General features: G+C 44.7%; 1 protein-coding gene across 1 annotated transcript; it reads right to left on the bottom strand.

Annotated features, from left to right (window-relative positions):
- Positions 1-457: 457 nt before the first annotated feature.
- BORCS7 (BLOC-1 related complex subunit 7) lies at positions 458-16,059 on the bottom strand. Its single transcript, XM_056529649.1, has 6 exons — positions 15,901-16,059; positions 12,500-12,672; positions 6,638-6,700; positions 4,935-4,978; positions 4,825-4,845; positions 458-1,229 (listed from the first exon to the last, which is right to left on the bottom strand). The coding sequence occupies exons 2-6, from the start codon at positions 12,659-12,661 to the stop codon at positions 1,178-1,180; spliced, it is 342 nt and encodes a 113-aa protein (XP_056385624.1). The 5' UTR covers positions 12,662-12,672; positions 15,901-16,059; the 3' UTR covers positions 458-1,177.
- Between the last annotated feature and the right edge of the window lie 886 nt (positions 16,060-16,945).

Genomic DNA, 16,945 nt, shown 5'->3' with positions numbered 1-16,945 from the left:
CTGGCTACTTTTTTTTTTTTTTTACTGTGAAGCAAAGCCACACGTTATGCTGCAAACGGCTTCAGTTTAGCAATGCTGTCTTTGCAGGTGAAACATTTTCTTTTACATACTTCACCTGCAAAATCTGAATAACCAACAACTGCAACAACATAGCTAAATTGCAGTAAAACACCTGCGGTTATGCTAAGCTGTAACTGGCACATGGGACACTATCACTATGCGTGAGCCCAGCCTAAGGGTATGTTCCCACAACGCAATGTACATACGGAATTCCACTGAAATATTCCGCTGCAGCAGAGTCTCATCCTGCTGCACTGTTCACACGGTGGAATCTGCCGCGGAAATCCCAATTCTGGCATCCGCAGAAAGAATAGACATGGCACATGACATGGGTGGACATTCCGCACATTTTCCTAACTTGTGAACATACCCTTAATGCAAATTCTTGATTTGCAGTGTATTATCCTCATCTTCCATGTCTTCAATATTATCATTGACTTTTATTAGCAATAGGGGAAACAATACAGACGTAAAAAGATCATATTTACATAATGTACAAAACATCCACTGAGTTTTACAGATATAAGTAGTCAAGCAATAAAAATATTTATAATAATAATACAGAAGTCTGGGGCAGATATATCAGCACTGTCACATTTCTGTTGCTATGCAACCATAAATCTAAACCGTGTATATAATACATTTATGGAGATGTTGTGATATATATCAATACAAGATCTGATTTATTGTCATGATTTAGTAATGGTGCAGCAGAAAGCCAAAGCATTACTGCATTATAACAAACCGCAGGAAACTATACTGCGGTTATTGGAAAACGTATGCTAATAGATCTGTTTTTGTTCACAAACATGGTAAAACTGCTCCAAAAGCTTCATATACAGTATTTACCTTTATGATAAACCAGTTACTGTAACCTGCAAAAAAAAATAAAAAATAATCATGCAGTATTACCATAATATTACCACCCCCCTTGTACATACACCCTGACACCAGTTGTATAACGGTGACAGGTTGATAAATCTGCCCATCAATGCATTAACTACAAGTGTTTTCAAGTTTTTCTCTAGAACAAGTAAAAGAGCCGTCCGACAGCGGGTAAACTAATGGCAACATTCAGTGCACTTCAGATGTGTATCCAGAGCAATTCGGGTTTTTCTCATTTTAACAAATGCTTCAGCTGATCCTGAAGATTGGAGGACTGCTCAACACTGGACAAAACAAAGAAAAAGAGATGATACATATAATATAATTGTTAAATGTTGATATTATGTGCTGAGGAATAGAATACAATGGGTAATATATTTGCTGCATGCACAAAAGGTGGGAGTCAGGAGGCATGTTGGGGTCAAATTCAAGGACTAAGCTTTGTTTTGTTTTTTCCCCTTCTACACGGGGATAATGCAGCAAAAACTACATCAAAACTGCAAAGTTGGGGCTGCATTTAGGGATTTAGTTTGTATTTGCTGTATACTTTACCTCTTCTAGGATAGACTTGCTAAAGAATAAGCACCATATACTTATTTGAATTTGCCCATTAATGGGGTACTCCGCTGCTCAGTGTTTGGAACAAACTGTTCTGAACGCTGGAGCCGGCTCCGAGCTCGTGACATCATAGCCCCACCACCCTCATGATGTCATGCCCAGGGGCAGAGCGTGACGCCATGAGGGGGTGGGGCTATGACGTCACGATCTCCTGGTGCCGGCTTCAGCATTCGGTACAGTTTGTTCCAAACGCTGAGCAGCGGAGTACCCCTTTAAGGAGCCATGTCAGCATGTCAATCATGTCAGCATGATTACTGACTTACCCTAACCCTAACTTAGTGTTTTTTCCAACCAGGGTGCTTCCAGCTGTAGCAAAACTACAACTCCCAGCATGCCCGGACAGCCTTTGGCTGTCCGGGCATGCAGGGAGTTGTAGTTTTGCATCAGCTGGAGGCACACTTGTTGGGAAAGACGTCCTTTAGTGAAGAAAGCCAGAAACCTTCGCTAAAGGCCGCGTTTTTGTCGAATGTTCCTTTGGCCTATAGCTAGTGCTCCCAATCCCTCCATACACTTTCGGTTTTGTTCTCAATAGGGAGAGGAGGGATGAGCCAGAACAAGACTTTTCTGACAGCGGCTTCACTCTCTCTAAGAACAATAGGGCCAGGCAGTTGAAATCCAACATGCCTGATCATTCTCTCCCCTGACATCGTTTGTGGAGGAAAATTTGGAAGACTATAGGGTTATTTTCATTAAAAGGGCCCTGGTAAAATAGGAGAGAGAAAAAAAAGTCATACTTACATACCTCAGGTCCACCATTGGTCCCGCCATAGCTCTGGTTCTTCTTCTTTCGGTCCCCAGCTGCTTGTCTCTTCAACCTGCTTCTAAGACAAGTTCTTGGAGTAGGACCTTTCCCCTCGCCAATCACTGGCCAAAATGGCACCCTGAGCAGAAAGGTCCTGCTCTAAGCACCCGTGTCAGAAGCAGGCTACAGAAACGAGTGACAGAGGACCAGAAGAAAAAGAACAAGTGCTGTGGCTGGGCCAGAGGGAGGCAGTGGTAAGAAATAAAAAAATGTTTCTATTTTTACCAGTGCCCTAGCATCATATTTTTTGTTACAGCAGAATACCCCTTTAATGAAAATAAGCACAAAAGGTTAGTACATAAAATGACGATGCTGCGACTAGGGGAAAATAAGTGTAAATGGGTTCATGAATATTAATAATATATATATATACATACAGTACAGACCAAAAGTTTGGACACACCTTCTCATTCAGAGTTTTCTTTATTTTCATGACTATGAAAATTGTAGATTCACACTGAAGGCATCAAAACTATGAATTAACACATGTGGTATTATATACATAACAAAAAAGTGTGAAACAACTGAAAATGTTATATTCAAGGTTCTTCAAAGTAGCCACCTTTTGCTTTGATTACTGCTTTGCACACTCTTGGCATTCTCATGATGAGCTTCAAGAGGTAGTCACCTGAAATGGTCTTACAACGGTCTTGAAGGAGTTCCCAGAGATGCTTAGCACTTGTTGGCCCATTGGGTTCAGGTCTGGTGACTGTGGAGGCCAGGTCATCTGGCACAGCACCCATCACTCTCCTTCTTGGTCAAATAGCCCTTACACAGCCTGGAGGTGTGTTTGGGGTCATTGTCCTGTTGAAAAATAAATGATGGTCCAACTAAACGCAAACCGGATGGAATAGCATGCCGCTGCAAGATGCTGTGGTAGCCATGCTGGTTCAGTATGCCTTCAATTTTGAATAAATCCCCAACAGTGTCACCAGCAAAGCACCCCCACAACATCACACCTCCTCCTCCATGCTTCACGGTGGGAACCAAGCATGTAGAGTCCATCCGTTCACCTTTTCTGCGTTGCACAAAGACACAGTGGTTGAAACCAAAGATTTCACATTTGGACTCATCAGACCAAAGCACAGATTTCCACTGGTTTAATGTCCCTTCCTTGTGTTCTTTAGCCCAAACAAGTCTCTTCTGCTTGTTGCCTGTCCTTAGCAGTGGTTTCCTAGCTGATATTCTACCATGAAGGCCTGATTCACAGTCTCCTCTTAACAGTTGTTCTAGAGATGTGTCTGCTGCTAGAACACTGTGGCGTTGACCTGGTCTCTAATCTGAGCTGCTGTTAACCTGCGATTTCTGAGGCAGGTGACTCGGATGAACTTATCCTCCGCAGCAGAGGTGACTCTTGGTCTTCCTTTCCTGGGGTGGTCCGCATGTGAGCCAGTTTCTTTGTAGCTCTTGATGGTTTTTGTGACTGCACTTGGGGACACTTTCCACCTAGAATATGACATATTTTCAGTTGTTTCACACTTTTTTGTTATGTCCATAATTCCACATGTGTTAATTCATAGTTTTGATGCCTTCAGTGTGAATCTACAATTTTCATAGTCATGAAAATAAAGAAAACTCTTTGAATTAGAAGGTGTGTCCAAACTTTTGATCTGTACTATATATCAATATATTAAAAAAAAACAGAGATCTCGCTTGTCTGTGTGCTTCCCAAATTAGTCTTGCACCCTCCAAAACCTCCACACCACATTGCTTTGTTGTGTGTTGATCTTTCCAGCCGTTACATAACCCTCTGTCGGGAGGGTGGAAGACTAATTTGGGAAGCACACAGACAATCAAGATTTTTTAAGGATCAGAACCATATGTACCCTAACAACATACATACACACACACACGACATGACCCCCACATCCACATGCTGTCCTGTTGATCTGTTATTCTCAGCACACTTCTAAAAACTCACATCAGGTAGTTAGTATACATTTTGATCAAATTGTACAAGCCCACTTGCCATGTCACAGCCACCTGATTCAGTGCCCATAGTGAGAAGGACCCAGTGGTCCAGCAGCCCCACTACTTAGACCCTGGATTCTTTACTGTAAGAGCAGTTAGACTATGGAGCTCATTCCCACATAATGAAGTGATGGCTTCTCCCTGGTACGGCACAATTGGCATCTGCCTTATAAAGGCTTATTTACACTACGGAATCTCCACCCGGAGAGGTTTTTGGGAGTCATTGTCTGGCACGGGCACCCAAAAAACGTGCGCAACCCACCGCTCTATTCATCAGGAAATTCGAGTCCCTGTTCTCGAGATAGAAGGGGTCCGAGTGGTTGGACCCTATGCTTTGTATAGGAGATAAGCAATACAGACTGGAATAGTCCTTTAAGCAACAGGAAGTGAATACAGTAAGTCCCAAATACCATACAGCGTGAGGAAGATCAAAACTATGCAAAAACAAATACATTTACACAGTACACAGTGATAAGAAGGGCACTCACTTCTTCTGGATGGCTTCTTGTCTGAAAGACAGATGATAAAGAGGTTATTAATGTACAGTCCAGTCTGTTGATGATACATCAAAGAACACTGGTAAAATGATTGCACTTACTGATACTGTAGATGAGTTGTTATTATTGCCATTTTTCTCAAGCTCTGAAAAGATCACACATTAAGCAAGTTAGAAATAATCAATAAAACAGAACAGAGTTTTCATTACTGTATGTTACATATCAGCAAGGTAGGTGCACTTCAATAGAAAAGCCCAGTGATAGTTAAATGGGTACTGCATCAAAAAGTCACTTATTCCGTATCCACAGGATAGGGGATAAGTGTCTGATCACAGGGGACCCGACCGCTGGGACCCCTGTGATCTCCTGCAGGGGTCGACTGTTCTCTGAAGCAGCACAAGCTGGGGACGGCACGCGCTCTATTCATTTCTAAGGCAACGCCAAAGAGACCCAAGTACAGCACTTGGGTCCCTCCGGCGGTGCCTTAGAGAATAAATGGAGTGTGTGCTGTCCCCAGCACACGCTCCTTTTAGAGAACAGGTGACCCCTGCAGGAGATCACAGGGGTCCTAGCGGTTGTAGCCCCTGTAACAGACACTTTGTGCTGCAGTACTCCTTTAAAGGATTTGTGATGGATTCGAAAATTTGTTTTCCAGAAACAACACCACCACTGAAGGGAATCGAGTTAGCCGCAGTACCACACACAACCTGAGGAGAAGTATGGCGCTTCTTATTTAGGCTAGGTTCAGACTACAGAATTTTAGCCTGCAATTACGCTTTGAAATTGCAGGCGGAAATTCCGCTTGCTAAAATGTATAGTGTAGTGAATGGGTTTCCGTTCACAAATTCACACTTCGGAATTTGTGAAGTGGAATTTGTGAGCGGAAAATCTGCTTGGAAATTTCCGCCTGAAGAATGGCGTTGCTCTTTCTTCAGGCGGAAATCCGCGCGGAACACATTGCAGTCTATTGGGGACTGCAGTGTCTGCACGGTCCTAGCGCCGACTGATTCAGTCGGAATCTCCGGGTGGAAAGTTTCTGCATGGAGATTCCATAGTCTTAACCTAGCCTTATTCTTAAAGAAGATTGTCGTATTTGTCTAATCCAGTACAAACCTACTTTAGAAAGGGAGCACTGAGAGGTATTATTATTGTAATTGGCTCACCTACAGTTGCATTAACCAGACCCCAATTTATTTGATACACATATTTGTGAGAAGATTAAACTGGTGACATCTATGATTGTGGCCCACTACTGACTTCTAGAATTAAAGAGTGTAATACAGTATGTACACCAGGGCTGATGTGCTTAAAGGGGTATCCCCATCTCAAGAAATTAGAAGTCCACAGGACAGGGGATAAAAAGCAGATCAGTGGACCATGTGGTTCAGTGCACCATGTATGCATGGCCAGCTTTCCATTCATTCTCTATAAGGCTAGGTTTACACTACAGAATTTCTGCCTGCAATTCCGCTTTGAAATTGCAGGCAGAAATTCCGCTTGCTAAAATGTTTAGTATAGTGAATGGGTTTCCATTCACAAATTCGCACTTCGGAATTTGTTTAAGCAGAATTTGTGAACGGAAAATCCGCTTGAAAATTTCCTAACAGTGTTTCCCAACCGATCAGTGTTTCCCAACCATGGTGCCTCTAGCTGTTGCAAAACTACATCTCCCAGCATGCCCAGACAGCCTTCGGCTGTCTGGGCATGCTGGGAGGTGTAGTTTTGAAACAGCTGGAGGCACCCTGGTTGGGAAACACTGCTTTATAAAGATTTCTAATCACTGCTATTTTTAATATTTTCTTACATCTTCTGAATGTAAAATGGTGTCTTCTTGCATCACCATGTTTCTTGCTGCATGACCAAGGAGCTAAAAGATTAAAAGAAAAGAAAAAAGTGATAAATAAATAGTGACTTCATATATTAAAAGTAATAAATGTACTGTCCACACCCAACCATTACAGCAGGTCCTGCTGCCCCCATCCCATGTACATCAATCTGGTAGCTCTCACCAGAAGCCATATAACATGCATAAGCTGCCTTTATGATACACTTGCAGTGAAAACAATAAAGGGTATGTATGTAATGTTTAAAGGGGTATTCTAGGAAAAAATATTTTTTAATATCAATTGGCTCCAGAAAGATAAATAGATTTGTAAATTGATTCTATTAAAAAATCTTAATCCTTCCAATAATTATCAGCTGCTGAAATTGAGTTGTTCTTTTCTGTCTGGCAACAGTGCACTCTGCTGACATCTCTGGTTGTCTCGGGAACTGCACAGAGTAGAAGAGATTTGCTTCTACTCTGGACAGTTCCCGAGACAGGTGTCATCAGAGAGCATTTAAACAGAAAAGAACTCAGCTTCAGCAGCTCATAGGTACTGAAAGGATTAAGATTTTTTAATAGAAGTAATTTACAAATCTGTTTAATTTTCTGGAGCCAGTTGATATATATGTATAAAAAAGGAGATTTTTATGCTTACCGTAAAATCTCTTTCTCGAAGGATCCATTGGGGGACACAGACCATGGGTATATGCTGCTGTCACTAGGAGGTTTGACACTATGGCAACAAGAAAAGTCGGCTCCTTCCAGCAGGGTATACCCGCCTCCAGGCCACTGAGGAAATCAGTTTTAGTCCCAGAGCAATAGGAGAAGACCGACAGGTCAAGAGAAAAACCACAAACTGTCCGAGCAACTAGAAGAAAAGGTAACTGAACACACCCTCGGACAGACAACTGAAATAGGAACACCAGAAAAAGGGTGGGAAAAAGATTTTACGGTAAGCATAAAAATCTCCTTTTCTCTATTGGCTCCATTGGGGGACACAGACCATGGGACGTACCAAAGCTGTCCCTTGGGTGGGAAAGGAATCAGTCAGATGGACGGCTGGACCACCGCTGCCTGCAACGCCTTACGGCCCAGAGTAGCATCAGCTGATGCAAAAGTATGAATCAGGTAGAACCTTGTGAAAGAGTGCAAAGACGACCACAAGGCTGCTTTACAGAACTGCGAGGCCGAAGCCACGAAGCAGAGGGCCCAGGATGCCCCGAAAAACGGGCGGAATGAGCCAAAACGCTGAAGGGTGGATCTTCCCCTTGCAGCGGTAAGCAGACCGGATCCACCGAAAAATGGTGGCCGTAGAAGCAGGTTGTCCTGTACGACGACCTTCCGGGAAAACAAAAAAAAGTCACACTGCCGAAAGGAAAAAGTGACAGAGATAAATCCGAACAGCCCTCCCTACAACCAGTTTGTGGAGCAAATGCTACCTGGGATGAGAGGGGGCCGGACAAAAAGATGGCAGGACAATGTCCTCATTGAGATGAAAAAGTCGAAACCATCTCAGGTAAGAAGGACGGACCTGGACGGAAAACAACTTGTCCTGGTATACAACCAGGAAGGGAGAACGGCAGGAGAAAGCTGCCAGCTCTGACACCCACCTAACAGAGGTAAGAGCAATAAGGAATGCCACCTTCCAGGGAAGGAATGTCCCTGAGAGGTTCAAAAGGAGCGCCTTGCAGGGCACCTAAGACCAACTGTACGTCCAAAGGGGGAGAAAGGGACCGAGAAGGAGGGGCAGCGTGTGCCACTGCCTGAAGCAGGTCTGGACATGAGAATTGACACCAGAGGACGTTGAAAAAGAATGGAAAGGGCCGTACTTTGACCCTAAAGGGAGCTGAGAGCCAACCCTTGGGCCAGCCCTGACCGGAAAGGGAGAAGGGGTCGGGGAAAGGAAAACCACGACCGGAGAAAAAGAGGTTGGAATAAAACCTTGAAAACGTTCCCCTGAAGGAGCCGGGACAATTATTCTCTGGATGAAAAGGAACTGGAGCGTGACCCGAACTGCCTTCGCTAGAGAGGGGGATCGGGGGGCCGGGAAAGAAAAGAGCATGAAGGGAGGCAAATTTGCACGTGGTCTAGGCATCCCGGAACCGTTTAGCTGAACTCCGGGAGGGACGGGACAGGAAGGAGGGAGCCCTCTTCCCGCTGTCACGCCCCCTTCCCATAGACTTTAGTAGAGGGGGCGGGCGTGACATCACGAGGGGGCGGGCGAGACGTCACGAAGGGGCCGGGCGTGACGTCACACCCAGCGGCCGCTAACACAGAAGCCCGCACACAGCGTTCGGAGTAATGAACTTCCGGACGCTGTGAGCGGAGCTCCGAACTGCAGGGCAGCGCACAACCCCTTTAAGCCACATGGAGCGACGGAGGGCTACCAGGTAGACTGTGGCAAAGGCATCACAGCGGCTGTGCATGTAAGCAGAACACAGAAAATCTTCAGCTGAGAAGCATCGGAGAGCTAGTTTAAATAAATCCTCCGGAGGGATCCTGAATACTACCCTGGCGGAGTAAGGAGACCATACTGAAAGGGCTTTTGACACCCAGACAGAAGCAAAAGCAGGAAGAAAGGAGGAACCTGCTGTCTCAAAGGCAAATTTTTCCAAAGCCTCCACCTTCACGTCTGCCGGATCCTTGAAGGCAGCCGCATCAGCCAACGTCAGGGTAGTCGCCTTAGAGAGGCGAGAGACCAGTGGATCCACAATTGGAGAGAAGGTCCACCGAGCAATGAGGTCCTTGGCGAAGGGATACCACGCTTGAACCTTCTTCGTTTCCTGAAACTTCTTGTCAGGGTGCCTCCAGGCGGATTCCAGCAGGGCGTCAAATTCAGAGTGAGAGCTGAAAGTCTTGGGTGCCGGTCGAGCACGAAGAAAGGAGACTTCTGGAGCCACGTCCGAAGTTCCTGGGTCCTTTAGATGGAAGGTGCCTCTCATGGCCAAAACCAATGAGTTCACCACATCAGGCATATCCGTGCGGTCCTCTGAGTCGGGAGCGCATACGGCAGGGGAGAGCTAAAACCTCGCGCTCCCGTATGCCTTCGTATGCGCTCCCGTGTGTCATTCATTTCAATGAGCCAGCCGGAGTGAAACGTTCGGTCCGGTCGGCTCATTTTTGCGCCGTATGCACTTTTACGACCGGACCTCAAACCGTGGTTGACCACAGTTTTAGGTCCGGGGGAAAAGCGCATACAGCGCAAAAATGAGCCGACCGGACCGAACGTTTCACTCCGGCCGGCTCATTGAAATGAATGACACACGGGAGCGCATACGAAGGCATACGGGAGCGCGAGGTTTTAGCTCCCCCCTGCCGTATGCGCTCCCGTATGGGAGAAAACGTAGTGTGAACCCAGCCTTATTTGGGAAAGCAAAAAATATAAAATCCACTGGTGCCAGAAAGTTAAACAGATTTGTAAATGACTTATATTTAAAAAAAAATCTTAAGCCTTCCAGTACTTATCGGCTGCTGTATACTACAGAGGAAGTTTTTTTCTTTATGAATTTCTTTTCTGTCTGACCACATGCAGGTAATGTCCGGAGTAGGAGCAAATCCCCATAGAAAACCTCTCCTGTTCCGGAAGGGTTAAAGTGGTACTCCGCTGCTCAGCGTTTGGAACAAACTGTTCCGAACGCTGGAGCCGGCAGCTTGTGATGCCATAGCCCTGCCCCCTCATAATGTCACGCCCCACTCCCTCAATGCAAGTCTATAGTGGGCGTGACTTGCATTGAGGGCGCGGGGTGTGATGGCATGAGGGGGCGAGGCAATGGTGTCACGAGCTCCTGGCACTGGCTCCAGCATTCGGAAGAGTTTGTTCCAAACGCTGAGCCGCAGAGTACCCCTTTAAGATTTTCAAATAGAAGCAATTTACAAATCTGTTTAACGTTCTGGCACCAGTTGATTTAAAAAAAAAAAAATAATTGTTTTTCACCGGAGTACCCCTTTAAAGGAGTAGTCCAGTGGTGATTCAGTGGTGAGCAACTTATCCCCTATCCTAAGGATAGGGGATAAGTTGCAGATCGCGGGGGGTCCGACCCCTGGGGCCCCCCGCGATCTCCTGTACGGAGCCCCGACAGCCCGCTGGAAGGGGGCGTGTCGACCTCCGCACGAGGCGGCGGCCGACACGCCCCCTCAATACAACTCTATGGCAGAGCCGAAGCGCTGCCTTCGGCAATCTCCGGCTCTGCCATAGAGATGTATTGAGGGGGCGTGTCGGCCGCCGCCTCGTGCGGGGGTCGACACCCGCTATCTCGGCGGAGAGCCGGGGCCCCGTACAGAGAGATCGCAGGGGGCCCCAGCGGTCGGACCCCCCGCGATCTCAAACTTATCCCCTATCCTTAGGATAGGGGATAAGTTTTTCACCACTGGACTACCCCTTTAAGTCTGTGTAGAAAAAAAAATGGAAATTCCTGCAGCAGACTTTGTACGCATGAATGTACCCTTATTATTCCATATCTATGGGGCAGACAGGAATTATTCTCGCAAAGAACGTAACCTGCAGAGCATGTCAATTTCTGCTGAAGATTTACGAAGATTGTAAATAATATAACATATTTATTACCCTTTCTTCTATATTGGTTTCAAGATATTCCAAATAACTGTAAAAAATGACATCCCAAAAGGACTATTATACAACTGAGTATGTTTTATGAATGACCCTTCCCTAAACCTAAGCAATACATCCCGCCCCATACAGTACTGTCCTAACCTCCATTGTCTGAGAACCAATGAACCATGACTGCTCTATTACTTTCCTAGTTGTCGTTACACTATGTACCGTATTTTTCGCCATATAAGACGCACTTTTTCTTCCCCAAAACTGGGGCGGTCCCGACTGCTCAGTTGGGCTGTTCGGGACCGCGGCGGTGAAATCGCGGCATCCCGAACAGTTTACAGGACACCGTCACCGTCTCCTTCGTCGTCATCACGTCGTCGCGCATGCCGTCCCGTCATCCAATAGGAGCGGCGTGCGTAGCGACGTGATGGCGGCGACGGAGAGCAAGGATACCGGGCAGCAGAGACGTTCCGGAGCGACGGGGACACCCCGGGAACTCGGCGACAGCGATGGAGGGCGACTTCCAAGGCAGCGGTGACGGGTCCGGAGCGGCGGGGACATGTGAGTATTACCTCCTATACCAGTGGTCTTCAACCTGCGGACCTCCAGATGTTGCAAAACTACAACTCCCAGCATGCCAACGGCTGTCCGGGCATGCTGGGAATTGTAGTTTTGCAACATCTGGAGGTCCGTAGGTTGAAGATCACTGTCCTATACTTTACATTGTATTTGGTTCAGAATCTTTTTTTTCTAGATTTTCATCCTTTAAAATTGGGTGCGTCTTATATGCCGGAGCGTCTTATATGGCGAAAAATACGGTAAACCTGACTTTCTTCATAACCGTACCACAAAGCTACATGACATCGCCCCCAGCCCCTGTTAAAGGGGTATTCCAGGCAAAAACTTTTTTCTATATATCAACTGGCTCCGGAAAGTTAAACAGATTTGTAAATTACTTTTATTAAAAAATCTTAATCCTTCCAATAGTTATTAGCTTCTGAAGTTTTCTGTCTAACTGCTCAATGATGATGTCACGTCCCGGGAGCTGTGCATGATGGGAAAATATCCCCATAGGAGCTGCAAAGCTCCCGGGACGTGAGTCATCAGAGAGCAGTTAGACAGAAAACAGCAACTCAATTTCAGAAGCTAATAACTATTGGAAGGATTAAGATTTTTTAATAGAAGTAATTTACAAATCTGTTTAACTTTCCGGAGCCAGTTGATATCTAAAAAAAAGTTTTGGCCTGGAATACCCCTTTAATGTTCATGATAACGTCTCTCACCTCGGAGCTGCGGGAACCTTTCAGCACTTGCTTGGTGAGAGCGATAACATCAGCACCGCACGTACTGACCTTCTCGGTGAGGAGCCCTTTTACCGACTGCCCGTATTTAGTCTGTCCATCCGCAGATGCTGCCATCTTGGCAACCACTTCCCTCTCCATCATAAGTGTGGCTGCTGTGGTGGCCAAAAAGATAAACACTTATCAAGTCACTTTAAAAATAATGATTATATAATGTCACATCATTTTCTTTCCTTATCAATTGTCTGTGAGAATAACAAACTTAAATATTATCTGCAGTACAGGGGAGTGTCAGACTTTAGGACCCGGACGATAACCCGATCTATGTAGTGACTGCTGGGACCCCCACCAATCCTGAAAATAAGGCCATTTTCACACAACGGAACCTTTGTGCAGAATTCCACTGAAATTTACTACCCATTGCCTTTAAAGGGGTACTCCACTGGAAAACATTTTTTTTTTTTTTAAATCAACTGGTGCCAGAAAGTAAAACAGATTTGTAAATTACTTAATCCTTTCAGTACTTATCAGCTACTGTATGGAGCACATGAAGTTCTTTTCTTTTTGAATTTCCTTTCTGTCTGACCACAGTGCTCTCTGCTGACATCTCTCTCCATTTTAGGAATTGTCCAGAGCAGGAGAGGTTTGCTATGGGGATTTGGACAGTTCCTGACATGGACAGAGGTGTCAGCAGAGAGCACTGTGGACAGACAGAAAAGAAATCCAAAAAGAAAAGAATTTCCTCTGTAATATACAGCTGCTAATAAGTACTGAAAGGATTAAGATTTTTTTAATAGAAGTAATTTACAAAACTGTTTAACTTTCTGGAGCCAGTTGACTTAACCCCTTAACGACCACGGACGTAAATGTACGTCCTGGTTTGGCGGTACTTCGCGCACCAGGACGTACATTTACGTCCTGTGTATGACCGTGAGCATCGGAGCGGTGCTCGCGTCATACACAGCAGGTCCTGGCTGCTATCAGCAGCCGGGGACCCACCGGTAATGGCCGACATCCGCGACCACGCGGATGTCCGCAATTAACCCCTCAGATGCCGTCATCTGTACAGATCACGGCATCTGCGGCAATGCGCATAATAAAATAGATGATCGGTTCGTCCGCAGCACTGCCGCGGCGATCTGATCATCTGTAATGGCGGACGGAGGTCCCCTCACCTGCCTCCGTCAGTCTCCTGCTCTGGTCTGAGATCGAGCAGACCAGAGCAGGAGATAGCCAATAATACTGATCAGTGCTATGTCCTATACATAGCACTGGAGAGTATAAGCAATTAAATGATTGCTATAGATAGTCCCCTATGGGGACATAAAAAGTGTAAAAAAAAAAAAAGTTGAAAAATGTAAAAAAAAAGTGGAAAAATCCCCTCCCCCAATAAAAATAAAAATTGTCAGTTTTTCCCATTTTACCCCGAAAAAGCGTAATTTTTTTTAATAAACATATTTGGTATCGCCGCGTGCGTAAATGTCTGAACTATCAAAATATAATGTTAATGATCCCGTACGGTGAATGGCGTAAACGTAAAAAAAATTTAAAAAGTACAAAAATGCTGCTTTTTTGTCACATTTTATTAAAATAAAATTAATAAAAAATGATATAAAAGTTTTATATATGCAAATGTGGTATCGATAAAAAGTTCAGATGACTGTGCAAAAAATAAGCCCTCATATCGCCCTATATAAAGGAAAAATGAAAAAGTTATAGGTGGTCAAAATAGGGCGATTTTAGATTACTGATTTTGTACAAAAAATTTTAGATTTTTTTTTTAAGCGGTACAAAAATATAAAAGTATCTAGCCATGGGTATCATTTTAATCGTATTAACCCACGGAATAAAGAACACATGTCATTTTGCTGTAAAGTGTGCAGTGTGAAAACGAAACCCTCCAAAATGTGCAAAATTGGGGTCTGTAGATGGAAATATAAAAAAAAGAGTTAAATATATTTATATTAATATAAAAAAAATGGATTTTAGAAGGCGAGGAAGAAAAAACAAAAATGCAAAAATAAAATTGGCCTGGTCCTTAAAGGGGTACTCCGGTGCTTAGACATCTTATCCCCTATCCAAAGGATAGGGGATGAGATGCCTGATCGGGGGAGTCCCCTGCTGGCGAACACGCTCCGGGGACTGATTACAAGCGGGGTGCCGCGTGCAAGATCCAGCGGGTCTCCAGCGGCAGGACTCCCGCGATCAGGCATCTTATCCCCTATCCTTTGGATAGGGGATAAGATCTCTAAGCACCGGAGTACCCCTTTAAGGTGAAAATGGGCTTGGTCCTTATTTTACACCTTAAAAGAAATGTTCTCCATCAGAGTACCCATTTAAAGGCCCGAGCAGCTCTGTAAACAAGCGCTAATCTTGTAAGTGGGCGCTCACTCACAGAGCCTGGTACAAGGCTTGACATAACACAGGGAGGGCCACACAAACCATCGCTATGGCGTTCATACAGCCATCACTTGTCTTCAGCATGTCCCCCATTACATGAGGAGATGGGCGGTCCACAAACAATGATTTTTTAATAGGTCAAAAAGTCCCGATCAGCCGATGACTTAGCATTTGCTTGTTACCAGCTGGTCGTTGGCCCTAGTACACAATTGCATTAACCCCATCCCGCCTTGCGCCTTATATACAATGCATCAGTGTTTTCCAAACAGTGTGTCTCCAGCTGTTGCCCAACTACAACTCCCAGCATGCCATAGTCATACAGCACTCGAATGGCGCAGGATCAGGAACTGACATCATAAAGCTAAGACCCTATTTCAACACATGAGGTCATTTAGCTTCTTAGATGTGTATTCATTGTAAGACAGGGGGAGGGGGCTTCCTCTATCGCCCCCATTACCCTGCAACGTAATTTCAGGGTGCGGATTGCTTGCTATGGCAGACAGAAGCCTAACAATGGCTTCCAGGTCCGCATATACCGCAGGCATGTTCTAGGTCAGTGTTTCCCAACCAGAGTGCCTACAGCTGTTGCAAAACTACAACTCACAGCATGCCCAGACAGCCAACGGCTGTCTGGGCATGCTGGGAGTTGTAGTTTTGCAACAGCTGGAGGCACCCTGGTTGGGAAACAAGATTCTAGGTATAGCAACACTGTATTATATACCGACATATATCACAGGAATACATGTATCCACACAATGCATAAATAACAAGCATTTCCTACATCCAGGGACACCATACTAGTTATATCTGGATATCAATTCTTATGTGCAGGCAGTCAGCACAAACATACAAAGAGTTAACTGTGAGCCAGGGCAGGCTATGAAGCAATACACAAGAGTTCATGCATTATACAGAACACATAGTACAGGGCTCCGTACACTAAACGTCACACCACATAAAGGGTTAACTGAAGGATTCCTCACCCTGTTTTCATAGGAATCCTGCAAACATCCACAAAGCCATATTATCTGCACTGTGACATGTTCACACTCTGCAGCTTCCTGTCCTCCCACAATGCTCTGCAGCTTCATGGCTTCCTCCTCCTCCTCTCCTGACATAGCACGAGCTCAGTTACCTCAGCCTTGTCTGCATCGTATGCTGTATATAGATTATACAGGTTCCTTGTCTGCATCGTATGCTGTATATAGATTATACAGGTTCCTTGTCTGCATCGTATGCTGTATATAGATTATACAGGTTCCTTGTATGTAGTCTACACTCTCTATAGATTATACAGGTTCCTTGTCTGCATTATACACTGTATATAGATTGTACAGGTTCCTTGTCTGCATAGTACGCTGTATATATATTATACAGGTTCCTTGTCTGCATCGTACACTGTATATAGATTATACAGGTTCCTTGTCTGCATCATACACTGTATATAGATTATACAGGTTCCTTGTATGTAGTCTACACTCTCTATAGATTATACAGGTTCCTTGTCTGCATTATACACTGTATATACATTATACAGGTTCCTTGTATGTAGTCTACACTCTATAGATTATACAGGTTCCTTGTCTGCATTATACACTGTATATACATTATACAGGTTCCTGGTCTGCATCGTACGCTGTATATAGATTGTACAGGTTCCTTGTCTGCATAGTACGCTGTATATATATTATACAGGTTCCTTGTCTGCATCGTACACTGTATATAGATTATACAGGTTCCTTGTCTGCATTATACACTGTATATAGATTATACAGGTTCCTTGTCTGCATTATACACTGTATATAGATTATACAGGTTCCTTGTATGCATCATACACTCTCTATAGATTATACAGGTTCCTTGTATGCATCGTACACTGTATATAAATTATACAGGTTCCTTGTCTGCATCATACACTGTATATAGATTATACAGGTTCCTTGTCTGCATCGTACACTGTATATAGATTATACAGGTTCCTTGTATGCATCATACACTGTATATAGATTATACAGGTTCCTTGTATGC

Source organism: Hyla sarda, chromosome 7 (genome assembly GCF_029499605.1).
Source record: "Hyla sarda isolate aHylSar1 chromosome 7, aHylSar1.hap1, whole genome shotgun sequence".
In the NCBI taxonomy this organism is placed as follows: domain Eukaryota; kingdom Metazoa; phylum Chordata; class Amphibia; order Anura; family Hylidae; genus Hyla; species Hyla sarda.
This window is presented reverse-complemented; position numbering and strand designations above follow the sequence as displayed.

Excerpts from the sequence above, each read along its gene's own strand:
- BORCS7 (XM_056529649.1), bottom strand. The coding sequence starts at position 12,661 with ATGATGGAGAGGGAAGTGGTTGCCAAGATGGCAGCATCTGCGGATGGA. Across the intron at positions 4,846-4,934 it reads ACAACTCATCTACAGTATCA|ACAAGAAGCCATCCAGAAGA; the intron begins GTAAGTGCAATC and ends TCTGTCTTTCAG. Across the intron at positions 1,230-4,824 it reads CAAGAAGCCATCCAGAAGAA|TGTTGAGCAGTCCTCCAATC; the intron begins GTGAGTGCCCTT and ends TGTTTTGTCCAG.